The sequence below is a fragment of the Haliaeetus albicilla genome, chromosome 1 (assembly GCF_947461875.1).
Source record: "Haliaeetus albicilla chromosome 1, bHalAlb1.1, whole genome shotgun sequence".
NCBI classification, from domain to species: domain Eukaryota; kingdom Metazoa; phylum Chordata; class Aves; order Accipitriformes; family Accipitridae; genus Haliaeetus; species Haliaeetus albicilla.
This window is the reverse complement of record NC_091483.1, coordinates 59,557,151-59,572,922: the sequence shown is the minus strand read 5'-3', so window position 1 is coordinate 59,572,922 and position 15,772 is coordinate 59,557,151. Positions and strand designations below refer to the sequence as shown.

Genomic DNA, 15,772 nt, shown 5'->3' with positions numbered 1-15,772 from the left:
ATATGAAAAGTTACCTTCATTAGAAACAAATTGTGTGTATGAAAAAAATTCTTTTTTTTTTTAAACTTTTTTTAGTTGCTTTGAGTTACTTTACTTCTTCACTCCTCTGTAACTTGTTGCCCAGTTACAAGCCCTAAAAGCATGAAGTGACAGAAGCAGCTCTACTGCTTTGTGTGTATCAATCATCCTTCCTCCTTGCCATGTCGTATAGGACAGGTGGAAAAGCATTTAGATCAGGTCTTTGTCATTATGAAAGCTTTAGATCATTATGTGATTCATTTAGAGGAGAGCTGCTGTAGAATTCATTTGTTATTAGTATAGAGCTATTCAGGGATCAGAGCTAGTTGGCTATAATGCTGTTCACATCATACACCTGTGTGTTTATAACCAGCATTAGCTTGAATGATTGTTTACTGGTCCAGTGAGGCTTGAATTCTGTTGCTGGTTTTCATCTCCTAGATTTCCTCTATTGCTGCTGTTTGCTAACTCCCCTACATTCCTGAGGCGATGGTCATTGTTTTGGATTTGTACACTTTTCAAAAATTTTCCAACAGCTGTGCAGGCTGTGGTATAGCAAATTTAAGCCCATTAGCAGTAGATTTGTTTTTCTTAACTTTTTGTGGGTGCCTTAGCAGCAGTCCACAGACCTTGAAGGCTCAGTGGATATCAAGCTAAAAATACCTGGAGCATACCTAGTATGCAGAGTATTGTATCTGGTTCATTTCACCCAGGCATGCATTAAAATATTGGAATTACTTTACTGTAGATTTAAGTATGGAAATGTATTCAAATATAATATAATATGTATATTTATATTTGAACATTAAATACAAGCCATATTCCAGAATTCATGAGTTGTGTCCTAAGTCTGAACAGTTCAGTAAGAAGTCTGTAATTGGTTTTAAGACAAGGTCTGAATGTACCAAGTGGTAGCTACTCTGTAGTATTGCTCCTTATGAACAGTCTTGGAGTTAGGATGTTGTAACTTCCCATCTAAGTCTGCCCCCTCCCCCCCCAACAGTTTTCAATCTACAGAAACCTTTGATATGCCTTTTCTTTCACCTCAGTCTTACTGACCTTTGAAGCTGTAAGTTTGTTAGGACCCCCAATTGTGCTGTGTATTTCTGTATATCTTCTATCACAAAATAATGCAAACTGTCAAATAAGGACAGTTGATAGATTCCCTAATTGTGGCATGATAGTAGTATGATACTTGAAATTAACTGAAAAACTATAAAAAGAGCATTTTTTTTCTAGGTATATGCATGAATTAAAAATAAGAAACTTTGTTACTGAAAGACAAGTTGTTTTACAGGGGAGAATCTCTAGCCTTCTTGTTTCTTTTCTTCCATGCTACTGCTAAAATTCTTTCATTTTCTCTGTGCCTATTACATCTTCACTTGGGTTATGTCTATGCACGTTTGAAAACAGTGCAGCACAGTTGTATAGCATATATGAGGCAGATTTAATCTAGTAAGCTTGAACAGTAGATGCTGTAATGAAGATAAGGTAACAAGAGGCTTCAGCGTGGACTTTGCAAAGGCACAGGGGATTCCAGCTATTTGTTTGGATAGAATGGGCTTCCATGCAAGATAATCATATTTTTGCAGTGATTGTCACATGCTTTGACTACATTAAAGCATGGTCAGGTATGTTTTTGTACTACTGCGCTTCTTGATCACACTGCAGTATAGATGTATCATGAGGTAGTCTAAGTAGCTGTCTTCCAGACAGAATACATGTTACTGGTGACATTTGTGTGGATATACAAATTCATTGCACTAAATCCAAGACACCTCTTAGAGGTAAGACAGGAAACATCAGTGCTATAATCAAAGGTCTAGCTGCATTGAAGGATGCCTACGTTATTTCTTACCAAAATTATAAACAAGTGAAGGTGCAGTAGTATTATTGGCTTAGCAGGCTGTGTATATATGTCTTTGTTGGCCTTGCATAGGTGACACTGGAGTCTGTGCTCCAGCTTGTGTCTGTTGTTACTCATGCCAGTTAGATTAAGGTTAATGCAGATACATTTGTATTTGCTTGAACCTGTGTCTTTTGATTGCAAGATTGTAGTTCTGGCTATTACTATAATTCTTTTCTCTGGCATAGAGTAAAATCACTAGCCCTCAAGTTCACATGCATGTATAGCCTTACTGTGCTCTTCAGTCTCTCCAGAGTCACTTTTGTCCTCTTTCCATTGTCTTTTTCTTATCTTGAATTATGATACACTATGGATTTTTAGCAGTCTTTGTTGTTACCATCTATGGCTTCTTCCTTTTATTTATGCTCTTTCCAGCCTTTGAAAGAGTGTCCTGATTTTTACCATTGCTTGCTTTTTCCAAGAAGCCTTTCAGCATCCTTCTTTTCAACAAACTCCATTCTGTGCAGCTGAGGATCTTGTCTGACTACCTTTGAAGAAGGAAATATTTTACCCCTTACAAAGTAGAATATAAAATCATGGAAGCTGGCATATTATTATTTTAGTAAGTTGTGTTCTGGTCTCTGTATGCAGTAAAATGTGGGCTAGCTTGAAGACAGCAGTGTAAACAACCAAACTGTTGAAAAAATATTTTTAAAACTATTTTGAAACATTGTATGTAAAAACTGCAATGCAGGAAGCCATCTTAATGCAGCAAGAAAGTTGCAAAATTAAGATTTGTTTAAAAATGCAAAAGATGTATTTTAATATGTATCCTAATTTGTCCAAGGAGAGACATACTGTATCTCCTCTAATGTGTATGACCTAAACAATTGACTACCCTAGCCTAGAGATGACTTGAAATTGCAACAGATCTTCTAATTTTATTATTACCAGAAAAATACCTTGAGATCATGGGATTGTAACGCAGTATAGCAAATGCAGTGTCCTTTCACAAAGTAGACTATTAGCTTACCTTTTGGCTGCATAGGACTTTTTTAAGTTACAAAGTCCAGCTACTGGAGATTTTTCTGTTCTAGTAAGGGAATAAATGCCTTCGCTGGGTTTCAACAGTAGTGAAACCTATAGCCTATTGGTGATTTGCTACAGTAAATTCTATACACTTCATTTATTATTGCAGAGTTCTGCTTTGATCAGTCAAACATTGGCTTTTGATTCCATTGACAGTATTCTTGGGTTTGCATTACAAGAATGTAAATAGGAGCATGTAATTTATAGTCAGAGGTACTATGCATTAGTTTTATTCCTTTTATTGTCTTCTCTAAACACAAGGCTGTCGCACCCACTTTCCTGCACATACTTAATTGTTTTCATCACTTATCTCTAAACCTCTTTTATTATTTTGAACCTTATTTTGAACCTTTTTAAGGTGTGAGTAAAACTAGTATTTTTACTATTTTTCTTCTTTGAAATGTCATACTTTTTTTTCATATCTGTAAACATTGAGATGTCTATATTGGTTTGTTGGTTTTCTGTTTATTTACATGCCATATTTACAAAGGTAATATTCTTTATGCATGGATTCAGATTTAAAATGTTGATGTCAGTTTTTTCATTTTCTGAGAAACAAAGTGGTGTTCACTGGAAATGTACTGAGGAGAAAAACGTGCTTTTTTTCCCATCTCTACAGTTTTGCCAGTGTTTCCTACTTCTAATGCCTTCATCTACACCCAGTTTGTGTTAGAGAAACATATGTAAAACAGAATTTAAACCAATTCTATGCACAGGTTATTCTTGCTCCAGTTCCCATTTTGCACCGTTTTCATTTATCAATGAAAGCCATTTGGGTTGGTGTATAGCGCTGCCTGGAAATTTCAGTAGCATAGATAGAGCATTTGCTTTTAATTTGGCTTCCTAAAGGGAGCAAGTTTATGCAGTTGTGTTCTGCACCACCTCTGTCATTTCCCTGGTAGCTTTAAAACCCATGGGCCATTTTCATCTTAATGTGAGGCTAGGCAGAAGTCTCAAAGATAACGTCACTCCTCACAAATGGCAGCTAGTTAATGGAGAGAAACCCAGTTTATTGCCTTCACTGAAAAAGGGCAGAATTCATCTGCTGCAAAGCTGGCTGTGCAACACAGCTTCCCGTTAGTCACATTATTTGCCATCTCTTGCCTAGTGAGTCAATGCCTTAAGGAATTGAGGGGAAAGGAGAAGAACTAGACTTGTGGTGGTAGTGGGAATGGGAAAAGGAGATAATATAGAAATCTTTTAAAAAAAAACAGACTTCATTTAATGATTCTGTGAACTAGCCGGTTGAGTAGATATAGTAGCATGTATATTTGGGTTTTTTTCTCCATCAAGATTTTGCAGATAGAAATCCTGTTGTAGTGCTGCCTGACTGCTTTGTCCAGTCAAGGCTCTAGTAACAAGCTGCACTTCAACATGTTGCTTCTGTCAAAAGAAATATGACTTTTAATGCAAGGAAATGAGCTGTTACTTGCTGCAAAAGGTTAGTAGAGGCAAGGTGGCACTTACATGTAAGGTCCTCATCTGTACTGCATACCCTTGATCTAACCATGTCACTCTTATCTTGCAGTAACACTACATTTTTGCAGATTCCTAGGATTTCATGGTATCTTGTGAAGAAGTTGACCTTTTTTGGAAGTACAGATGAGGTTACAGCTAAATTAGGTGAACAAATCAGACAATAGAACAGTTTTAAATTTGAGTGAATTTATGCATAATATTCAGAGATAATTTTTTCAGACAGGATTTTACACAATTTTTCAGAAAAAAAATTTTTAAAATCATTTCAAATTTTGGATTTTGTTCCTCTATTTCTGTTTCAAAATAAATAGTTTGGAATGTGTATTTGATTTTCTTCTTAGTAATAATGAAGTCTTTATTGCTTCATTTTTATTTCAAAGACAAACATGGAGACATTTAACCTAAAGGATGCCTTCCTAAAAATAATGTAAAAATGAATAAAATAAAATGTTTGAAAAAAGTTTTGCAACCTTTGTTATAGCCAAGGTTAGTACTTATTGGAATTCATAGGTTATGATTGCTATGAAATAACCATTGTAACTCCTTTAAAATGAATCTCAATGCTTTAAAATAATTAATATAACAAATCCTGTTGATAGGAACAGATTGTGCTTCTCCCCCGTAAAATTTGAAAAACACTGATGCCTCTCTCTTGAGACAGTGAGTTTAGTAAAAGTGGGAGGAGAGAAGGCTTGTGTATGTTATGGTTTGGTTTGGTTTTATATTGAAAACACTGCTGTGGCTTTGTTTAAGCTACAGCAATGAAGCCTGAAACAGCAGCAGGAGAGGTGTGAATTCAGCTCTCCAGTCATCATCATATATGCTTGTACTTTTGAAACTCATTTGTCACCACTTTACTAGCCCACTTAATTGCTTCATTGTTTTGCAATGAACTGTTATATTGGGCAGAGCTCCTTAATCCAAACATCCTGCTTGAAGAAATAAAATCCTTTTAAAAATGAATGTTTTTATAGCATGGCTTATACATAATTTTGATTTCAAAAGGCATACTCATATATAAGTTCTTTATTAGACAGAAGTTGAAGAAAGCTAGTATCTTTGGTATATGAATGTTTGTCACCAGTGTAGTAAAATGTGTAGCTAGCATGGGAAAAACCTTGTCCTTAGAGTAACTAATATTTTTGCAATCATTCTGAAATTTTACCATACTTAATAAAAATTGGTCAGTGCTAGATGGGATCTTTTCGACATAAATAGGGAAAGAAAAGAAAGGCCAAGAAAAGTGTGATTGAAGTTTAAGAATACAAAAAGGAAACCCTACCAACAGACATTCTAAGATACTTGTAATAATATTTACACTTAATGTTTTAAAAATACTATCTTAAATCTTAATCTTAAAGAAATATGCAAAAAGGTTCTTTGATACATTTACCTCATGCCCTGACAGTCTCAGTCTTTAATGTAATTTTCTTAGTAGGTGTGCAGAAGTAGCAATACCTCTAGCCTATGAGAGGGGAAATTCATACTAAAAGATAAATTTGAGTCGAGCGCCAAATCCAAAGGAGCAGAGCTGCCTTGATACTCAGAGCTGCAGGACCTCGCAGCTGGGTGTTTGCTCTGAGCGTGGGATTCACAGGTCAGTGTTGGATACCTAGGTTTCTTCTTTCTAGGTGGAAGGGATGTAGGCCAAGAATTTTGGAAGGCATTTCAGTGCTACTGCTGGCAGAGAGAAAAGCAGGTCCTTCCCTTTCTCTGTCCTTCCCTTGCTTGTGTGTTCTCCCAAGCTGTCATGGCTGTAGCAAACCGAACTGGGAAACTGATTAGTAAAATAGTTTGGGGAAGGAAAGAGATTTGAATTTTTAATAACCAGTTATTGGGTATTAGGCATAAATAGCCCTTGAAGCTGTATCTTTCCTTTTTTGCAAGTGCCTCAGCTGTTAGACTGTCTCTTTCATGTTCTCTTTAAGGACCACTGAAGCTTAATCTTTCTTTCCTTCTCCTTTTTCTTCCTTATGGAAAATGGTTTGTAAGCTACTGACTAGAGGACAGGAATAGGGCTGAACTTCTTCAGGTGAGGGGAAGAACTAAGCTCATCTCTGCTGTGTCCTGAATAAGTGCTTTATCGCGGGTAGTGGAAAACAGACACCACTACAGTTATTTTTCCTTAGTGAACAAGAGTGGTGACTGCCACTGAGTTCTGTGCAGAATGTACCCATGTGCAGTCTTGGGGCTAGCAATAACTCTACTGAGAGTGTGGTCCAGCAAGGTGCTGGCTTAGAAAGGTTTTTTTTATCATTATTAATGGGGTTAATTTGAGGAATCTGGGTTAAAATATGGTTCAACCAAAAAAAAAAACCCCAACCTGTATCAACACAGTTGAGGATGTGATAAATTGTGATAGGGAACAAGAATTTCCTAAGCATTTCTTGTTGACCAGCACCCTGTTCTTTCCACTTCTGTTTCTTTTGCAGGGTTGCTGGTGGAAGACTTGCTTTCCCTGAGTACTTCTTGCTCATTCACTGTGACAATGCCACCCAGTTTTGCCAACATAATGGGGTTTTTTTATGGTTACATTTTCACATACCAGTTCCTTGATTCAGTTTCCACAATTGCCACAAAGAATGCTTGTTCCAGCTTGTCAGAGGGCCAGTGATGGAGCAGAACAAGTGACTCATGGGGGGTGAGAAGTTGACCCAGCTTAAATAAATGCCTAACCACAGCTTCAGAGAGCACATTTAAGATAAAGTCCTCCAAAGGAAGTAGGTAGGCAGGTACCTCATTTCTGATCCATTACTAGATTTAGGTTTTAATTAAGTGCCAAATTGTTTGGCCTTTTTAAGCTCTCTGGGCACATGCAAAAAAACATAAACAAAAGAAAACCCTAAACAAAAAAATAAAACCTTTACAGAACATTTTCTGCTGAAAATTTAGACTTTGATTTTGAGGAACTCTGTCTTGAAATGACTATTCTAGGCTAAGGACTGAGCTAAGTCTCTTGGTGGATTTAGGCCTGAGCATGCTGCCTGAATTCATGACATCTTTGTGAAAGCAGGGGTCTGGATGCAGATCTTGTGAATCTGTGTCCTTCCAAATATTATGGTAGGTCCAGAGTATTTTATAAGTTGTCTGCATTGTGGAAAAGTAAGTAGTAGTCAAAGAACTGTGAGCAAGAAAAGGTGCTTCCCTCAGTGTACATAATTAGGATTCATCTCCTTTGTCTTAGGCCCATGCATTCCTTTTAAGTTTTCTCTGTTCCTCTTTTCTCCCAAGCTGCTGTGCGTACAGACAGGAATAATTTTTCTCTCCGTCCACCTTTGCTTTTCCCCTGTGTTGGCTTCTACTGTGCTAGATCTCATTTCAAACACATAAGGCTTCATGCAGTAGGAGTGGTGGTACATTGATGTGTTTCTTGATGGTTTTTTCTCCTGCATGCCCACACTCTTCTACTGTCTCCATGTATGCTGAGTTTTGTTCTAGCCACCTTAAGCTAAGTGTGAAGCAAGACTTTAACATACATGTGAAGTAAAACTTTAACATATGTGGCAGGGAGAGGCTTGATTCCTTATTGCATCCTTCCATTGCTTTTTCAGTTTGCAGGGTCTTAGTAGATGTCTGTTCTTCCTTAACCATCTGACAACACTATAGATATGATTACTGAACTGATCTTTGTCTGTCTGCTAGTTGAAGAGTACAACATTAAATGATCCTACCTTTTTCACAAGGATTTAGATTAGGTTTGGAGGAAGAGAGGAAGTATTAATATGAAGAGAAATAAAATAGCAAGGGAATATATATTAAATCATGTCTGTCAAGTTTAAAATCACATGTGATTTTTTTTTTATCATCTGTAGATAGAATTGTTGTACCTCAATATTGTGTGAACTAAGATTTCTGTTATTGTCTTCAGCAGAACTTCCAACAGCAGTCATACCTTATCACCTTGTCAAACTATGGAGCCCTGTACCTCAGATGAATTTTTTCAGGCTCTCAACCACGCTGAACAAACTTTTAAAAAGATGGAGAATTATCTTAGACACAAACAGCTATGTGATGTGGTGTTAGTTGCTGGTGATCGTAGAATTCCAGCTCACAGGTAAGTTTATTATAATTTGAAGTAACTTCGCATTTGTTTACAAATGCACCTTCAAAGTGTGTCCTGTGTTTTGTTTAAAAAAAGTCAGAACATCTTTAACAATTTAGAATACTTTAAACATGCTTATGTTTTTTAACATTTATTTGGAAACTAAAAGGTAATTTCTGTCTGTTGTGTGCGATACAGCATCAAAAATAATTGTGATGTTTTCACGTTCTACTTTTTGTCTTTAAGTATATAGTAAGATACTTGCATAACAAAATAAAAGCCCCAAAAGTCCCAAATGCACCCTCAGAATATTATAAGTAGTAGTGGTTTCTGTACCACAGAATGACGTAAAAAAATTTTCTTAGATTTGATTTCTTCTTTGTACTAACAATTAAGTTGTTGGAGTCATAATTAGCAGTAAGGATAGTCTTCCGTCTGCATAACGTTTTTTTGCTCCCATAGTAAGAAGAGTCCTTTGATAGTAGACTACTAAACACTGACAGTAAGTGTTAGAGGGCTAAAATAGATCAAACATTACCCTAATTGTAATCTGTGTAATTAACAAATCATATAGCATGCCACTTAAAAGCTAGGAAAATACCAAATATTGTGAAATAAAAGTATGAATAACTGAAGGATGTTACAGTATTTAGTGCACAGTATTAATAGTTCGAATAGGAACCTAGGTATAATTAAGCTGTGGTTTCATAAGATTAGGTCTACAACAGAAAGAGCAGCCTAAAGCATTCCTATTTTCCATTGCTCATTCCTACCCCCACAGTGAAACTACAGCTTAATACTGTAATAGTAATAAAAAGATGGGAAGAGGTTGCTGGTTTGGGTTTGGTATTTTTCTTAAAAAGCCAGATCTCTGCTTTTATTCAGATACCATCCACACCGTTGTGCTGACACAACTGAGGCAGTGATAGCATGAGGATGGGGACTGATTTGAGGAGCAGGGAGGCAGTTATACCATAACTTGCTATTGCTCTTAGAGACTTCATTTTAAGAAACTTCATATTTAAACAGTCAAGACTATCCCTGATTTTTCCAAGTTGATTTAAGCAAATCTTAGTGCAGTTACTGCTAAAATGGGTGGTCCTGTTCTCCACCCAACCCCTGACCTGAATTCATTTGTAAACACTTATAGCCACATAGCTGTGGATGATGATGATGAATCTTTTTTGGAGAGACAATAGGGTGAGCAAGATGATTTGGCTTTCCCTGTGGCTACAGAGTTGCTTAAGATTGGTCTTCAGTTTGTTCAAATTAGTCGCAAAACTGTGTTGTCCCTGTGGAAAGACTGAATCAGATGAAAACAGGGAATGCACACACCCCTAGTGGATTTGCACCTGCTGAAGTAATTTAGAAGTCCAAGAGCTTTAGGGTGCTGCAAACAGGAAAAATAGTAATTATAATAAGGAAGTAATTTTACTTTCTTATGTCGCCAAGGTGGCACCTTTGCAGTATACAGTCCTGGAGTATGGTTTATGTAATAGTTTAAAAGTGTAGAAAGGGTGCAGAGGACAGCTGTGAATCTTGTAAGGATTGGAAGATTTTTTTTTTTTTTTTTTTGCAACGAAGTAAACAGAAAGACAACATGCTAAGAAGTTCTTTAATGTGGTTCATACCTGTTTCTTCATTTATTTAGAGACTGACTTTGCTCCTCCAGTTTCTGTTACTGAATCTATTTCTGTAGTGCATTAGGCATATGCTACCACCTGTTATTTGCTCTGGTATTCTCTTCTTAGGAGGAGAAACATCTTGCTGTAGTTAGTATATTGTGTTTTAAACATGCATGAAAGTTAAGGCCAAAGAAGCACACCTTGTGCTTGTAGCAGGAGGTGGGAGGCTTATGATTATCCTGAGTTCACTTTATAATATTGGAGCAACTTAGAAGGAAGCTTTGCCTTTTGCACAGTAGTTCTTTCTCTTACTGTTTTGTTTTCACAGAGAAACGTAGCAATAACTACAGTCTTCATCTCAGTATGTCCAAAGTACCTCACTGAAAATCGAACTTTTCCATAGTGGGAAAGATAAAGATGGAAATCTTAAATTTGGTTCAGGGTTTTATAGAAATTCAGTAAGAAGACTGGCTTTATGTACTTGTAGTAGCCTATATTATAAGAAAAAAAAATTGTAGGATTTTTTACTGCCTGCATCTAAGTTCTGACTTTTAGTATTGACTGCCAGCTGGAGCAGTCAGTGTCTATTTCAGAACACTAGTGATTATTTTATCTTAAGACATATTAAGCAACAAAAGATGTATTAAATAGATATTAGGTTAATGGCTTGGCATTCTAAGATGTGTAAGAAAATAGAAAGTTCACTTGCACTGGACAGCTTTTTTTTCCCTTTTTTTTTCTTAAAGATATAAGGATTTTTCTTAATATGTGGTCACATAAAATTGGTAAGAAAGAACATTTTTCATAATTATTGTCAATCATGCTCCTATATAGAGAGGAGTTTTCAGATTTTCTGGTTTGAACATGATATTTTTAAAGGTTCCTGTATTTTTTTCTTAATTCTCAGTTTCTTCTTGTGATGATACTTAAATGTTCTGAGGTGTATGATGTATGTTTTTAGAGAAAAGAGCAGTGAGTTTGGTGCCTGCAATAGTAGTAAACACAGGTAATATATTACTGTAAAATTCTGAAGGGTTTTAGTTTGTATCTATTCAAAGAATTCAGGCTATGAGTCTACTACAAATAAGAGTATCACATGTAGTCATGATTTTTCTGAATATGACATTCTCTATTATTCTAAGACTACTTATCTTCTCATTCTGTGCTGAAATTATAGCTAGGAACTTATTTGGGAGATCAAGAAGCAAGTAGGAAAGGGGAGAGTTCTCCACAAGGGAAAAAAATGCATTATATTCCCACTCCCTTAGCCTGTAGTTCCATAAAGAAATTTTGCCAGACTTTTAATTTAATTAAGTTTTTCATATTGGGTGCTTTTTCTGTGTCCACTGCAATTTCAGATGTCTTAAGTCATTTATTATGTTCCTATTTATTACATTCAGCTAACTGCTATATCCATAATAAAAGTTTGTTTTGTTTTGTACTAACCTGCTGATCAGAACATTCACATAAGAAAAGGGAGGTCTGCATAAATTCCTGGCCAGAGGGGATTTAAAGCCTGTTCTGTGTCCTTTAACCAGCAATCTGAAAATCTGTGCAGAGCCATTTTCTTTCTTCCTGCTGACACTGAAAGATGGAAATACAGAAGACATGGAACTGAAGGAAAGAAGGCAAATGGAAGCTTATGTACTCTAGGGGTTAGGAAGTTTGTTTGGAAGAGCACAAATCCTGGTTTGCAGACATTTTTTTATCTTGAGGCTTATTTATCTTTGTACTTCTTTTCCATATAGCTTAATAATACTTCCTTTCTTTCACAGTCTGCATTACCTTAGTTTGTAAATCCTTCACTGGAGCCTTTTTTTTTTTTTTTTTTTTTAGCTATGTGTTTATAAAAATTTTAGCACAAAGTGTCTTTCTAAAAAGTCAAAGTGAATAAAAAAAGCAGTTCTGTGATAGCTTTGTTAAAAAGGTACTATTGCTACTAACAGTGTGATTGTTTTGAAAAATTTTACTAAATGGTTTATTGTAATCATCGTTTCAGTGTCAGAAGCAGCAAACAAATTTTGAAAGGTTTGATTTCCCTGGAAGAGAGCTATAACTGGAAATCATTTTAACATAAACATACTGCATGTATTTTTAGGTATAGCTTGCTTTTAAAAAATTAATTTAAATAAATACAGATATATTAATACTGTGGGGTAGTACTACTTTCATATATTCTTTTTATTACTGACATGTTTTGTTGTCAGGAATGGAAATGAGCTCAAGCCACCAGTGTATGAGGTGCTTCGTACTAAGATGCATGAACTATTCAGTATCACCTTACAACTTCAGTGAATACTATTAATGAGTTCCCTAGGACTATTTTCAGCTGTTACAGAGCCACAAACAAGGAGTTTCCTAGGAAGTGTCCCTTTCATCTTTAAGATGTTAAGAAGCTTCACTTCATTCTGTCAGGTGAATCAGGTTGGGAGATACTAAATCTGTAAATTGCTAGGTTTGACAGCTATCATCATTTTATGTAATAAATGCTTTGAAGACCTAGAAAACTGTCTAGATGATGCAGCTTGTGGCAATTCCAACAAGTACAATTTAATTTAGGTGTGCCACCCTGCTTACACATGTTTTACTGGCTCTCAGTAGAAAACTCTTCAAAGTAAGTTAAGCCGTCATGGTGTATCTTTCTATTTTTGGATCAGTACAAACCACAGACATTAAAGACATCAGTAGCATTGGAGCCTCCTGCAAGAACAGGGAGATGTACTGAAACACCCAGATTTTGTCAGGATTTAGCCCATAGCTGTTGAGTGTTTTTCCAGAGAGATTAATTGTTCAGACATCTTATGATCTCCCAGATGAAAAATTCTGGTATTCATGTGTTCCTTTTCCTGTGAACTGAAAAAGAGCAGCCAACCTACTGCATATTATTTAGTAGCCAAATTCTTGTAGTCTTATCTATGCAGAATTGAGTTTTTGGCAGTAGCTGGTTATCAGGTAAGAGAGTAAATATGTCAAACAATACAATGCCAACTGTATTAAGGTTTTTTGTTGATTTTTTTTTTAAGAGGCCTCTCTAATGTCAATATATACTGCATTCGTAAGCATTTTAGTTGAGCCAGTTATGAAAGAAGTATTACTCGTAGGGGAAAAAAAAAGACTGCAAACTCAGAATACAAAACCCATAGCTTTCTTCAGTTTCTAAACTGAGGAAAGGCAGTATTTTGTACCAACAGTAGCTCCCAGTGAGCTCTTGGTATGGATGAATATGTTAATTTTAATGATTAATAAACAACACAAAGAGATTCTCTATGTTAAGTACTAACAGAGCCATGATGGCTCTATTTAACAAGGAGATCGTGAATATAAGTGTAGTTTTTATAGTCACTGCACAGATTTTCTTTTGAAAAATTATCCTTGTCACGTAGCTCTTTTAGAGCTTTTTTGGAAAAATGTCAAATATGGATGGGGAAAGTCTTCTGTGGATTCTTCAGTTATATGAAGGTATTAGCTGCTTCATATTGTATAATCTGTATGGAGGAATGCAGTTTAATTTCAGACAGTCCAAAAAAAGGTTGAAAGGAAAATCAGTTACTAGCTATGAGATTAAAAGATCAATGAACAAGTGGGTGTCAAATGGCATGAGTAAAGTAGTAATTGATTTTATTGACTAGTGGGAAAAACATAGGACAACAAAATGCTAGTTAGCTGAAACTGTGCATTTGTTTTCCATTGTGCTACCTTGATGCATTGTCACTGTATCTTTTAATCTCCTTTCTTTGAAAGAACTTTTTTTCTAAATTAGTTGAATTAAGAGAAAAGGGTGGATACCTGTTCTAAGGCTTTTCATTGTGAACATGCTTCTTGCCTAAAATTATTACAAAATTTTTACCAGTATAATTTATGCTTTGGCATATTACTTGTATTAATCTACTCCTGGGCTGCACATCCTGTTTCAGCATAGGCAAGTCACTCTCTGGAAAGCACTTAACACTGTGAATTCTCATGAATCCGAACAAAAGTTTGCAAAAATAGTAAATGGATTGCATTTTGAATTTCTAATAATATCTTTAAGAGGACTTTGAGACTGGAAATTACAGGGAGAAATTTGCTGATATCAAACAGCTGGTAGAAGGTGTTTGTCTGGAGCCTCAGGCTGTTATTTGGCATTTCTTCAACAGTTGTTGCTACGATATGTACAGTCCAGCCATTTTCTAACTATACCAGCTGCACTGTTGGGAGAACCAATCCCAAAACTGTGTTAAGAATAGGTTTTAGGTTGTTTCCCCTCACAGAGACCTCTCTTTTTCAAGCTCTGTTCCTTGTGTAGAAGTTCAAGTCAGTATTGCCTGAGGTGAATATTTTGTTTGTTTTGCTTTTCTTTTTTCATTCTGTACTGGACCTGCAGAGCTACTTGGTTTTTTCAAATGTGTCCCTTCCAATGAGAACTCCTATTTTGTACATACAAATCTGATCTTGTCATCTCATTCTAGCATCAAAAGCAGTTGCAGAAACTCTCCCTTGATGCTTTACATGAAGGTACTCTCTAATTTCACTAAACTTCTATAGATCTGTAGGAGACAGTATTTTCATTCAAATGCAGGTGTCATTAAACCTGAGGTTAAAAAGTCTAGAAGCGATGCCTGGGCGCTATCTTGGCAGAATGTTCTGATTTTTCTCAGCAAGTCAGCCACAGAATTAATCTCTTACTTCAAGAACAGTATGTTCCTTAAAAGAACGGAACTTTATTTCTTATTACAAAACTTCCATCATACAAGATGTTAAAATAAAATTAATCTTTTCCCTGTATGCTCTTAACCCAACTCTGTTGCCTCAGCAACCAGAAAAAAAGGGTTACTTTATTGTAGGCCTGACCAAATGGTCAATGGTCAGAAAATTGGCAAGAAAAAAGTAGTTGAAATTAGTCAACAGTTTATTACTTTGCAGTTAATTAACTAAGAGACAGTTCTTTGTAGTTCATGACTTTGTGTATGTACCTGCAAATCCTCACCATTAACGTATGTTTAGGCTTACTCCTAAGCACTGGTGCTCACATTTTCAATTAATTTTACTCTTGTTTTGTGGTTCCTGACCTCTGTCATCTTAATGAAGCCAATATAATGAGTCAGCACAGAATAAACTGATGTTTCGTGAAGTGTTAGATTCATTGAATGTGTGCAGATGGACTGTGTAGTGTATTTGCAGTAGGCTTGATTCTTGGGCTTGCAGTTTGTATAGCTCAGTACATATGCAAGTGTATTTATATTTGAATTCCCTGTAAGCAAGGCAACAGTGAACTGCTGCAGCACAAAAATTGATCCAAACCACAAGGCTGTTCCTGGAGGTCTCTTAGGGAAGAGGCCAGCAGACCTCATGAATAGTTATGGTAGGTTTCATACAACAGAACTATGGGCTGAAGGTTCCTACTCCACATGGTTTCCTTTCTCTTTCACCTTAGTCCTGTGAACACATACTGAGACATCAAAATTCTTGCACACTTTGTGGAGTGGCATTGTTACATGTACTCAGTGTTTCACTCTCAGTAATCCAAAGAAACGTCTGCTGTGCACTAACATGTTTACTTACTCAGCATCTTAAAATACTCAGAATTGTTAACAGAAGGCTAAATACATACCCACAAAAGAGATTACTCTGTCTGTACCATCTCCATGTTTACCGTGCCCAGTTCTGTTATCAGTATTAGTAAATGAATGCTTA

General features: G+C 36.1%; 1 protein-coding gene across 9 annotated transcripts in view; it reads left to right on the top strand.

Annotated features, from left to right (window-relative positions):
• The window catches only part of KLHL5 (kelch like family member 5), a 65,436-nt gene that overhangs the window by 23,868 nt on the left and 25,796 nt on the right, over window positions 1-15,772 (top strand). For 5 of the 9 annotated variants that reach the window (XM_069791673.1, XM_069791663.1, XM_069791690.1 and 2 more), the window contains one exon: window positions 8,301-8,486. In XM_069791673.1, coding sequence (XP_069647774.1) covers window positions 8,344-8,486 — 143 coding nt within the window. In that variant the 5' untranslated portion in view covers window positions 8,301-8,343. The remainder of the gene's footprint in view (window positions 1-8,300; window positions 8,487-15,772) is intronic. The other 4 variants (XM_069791681.1, XM_069791701.1, XM_069791709.1 and 1 more) reach the window with 1 other exon arrangement.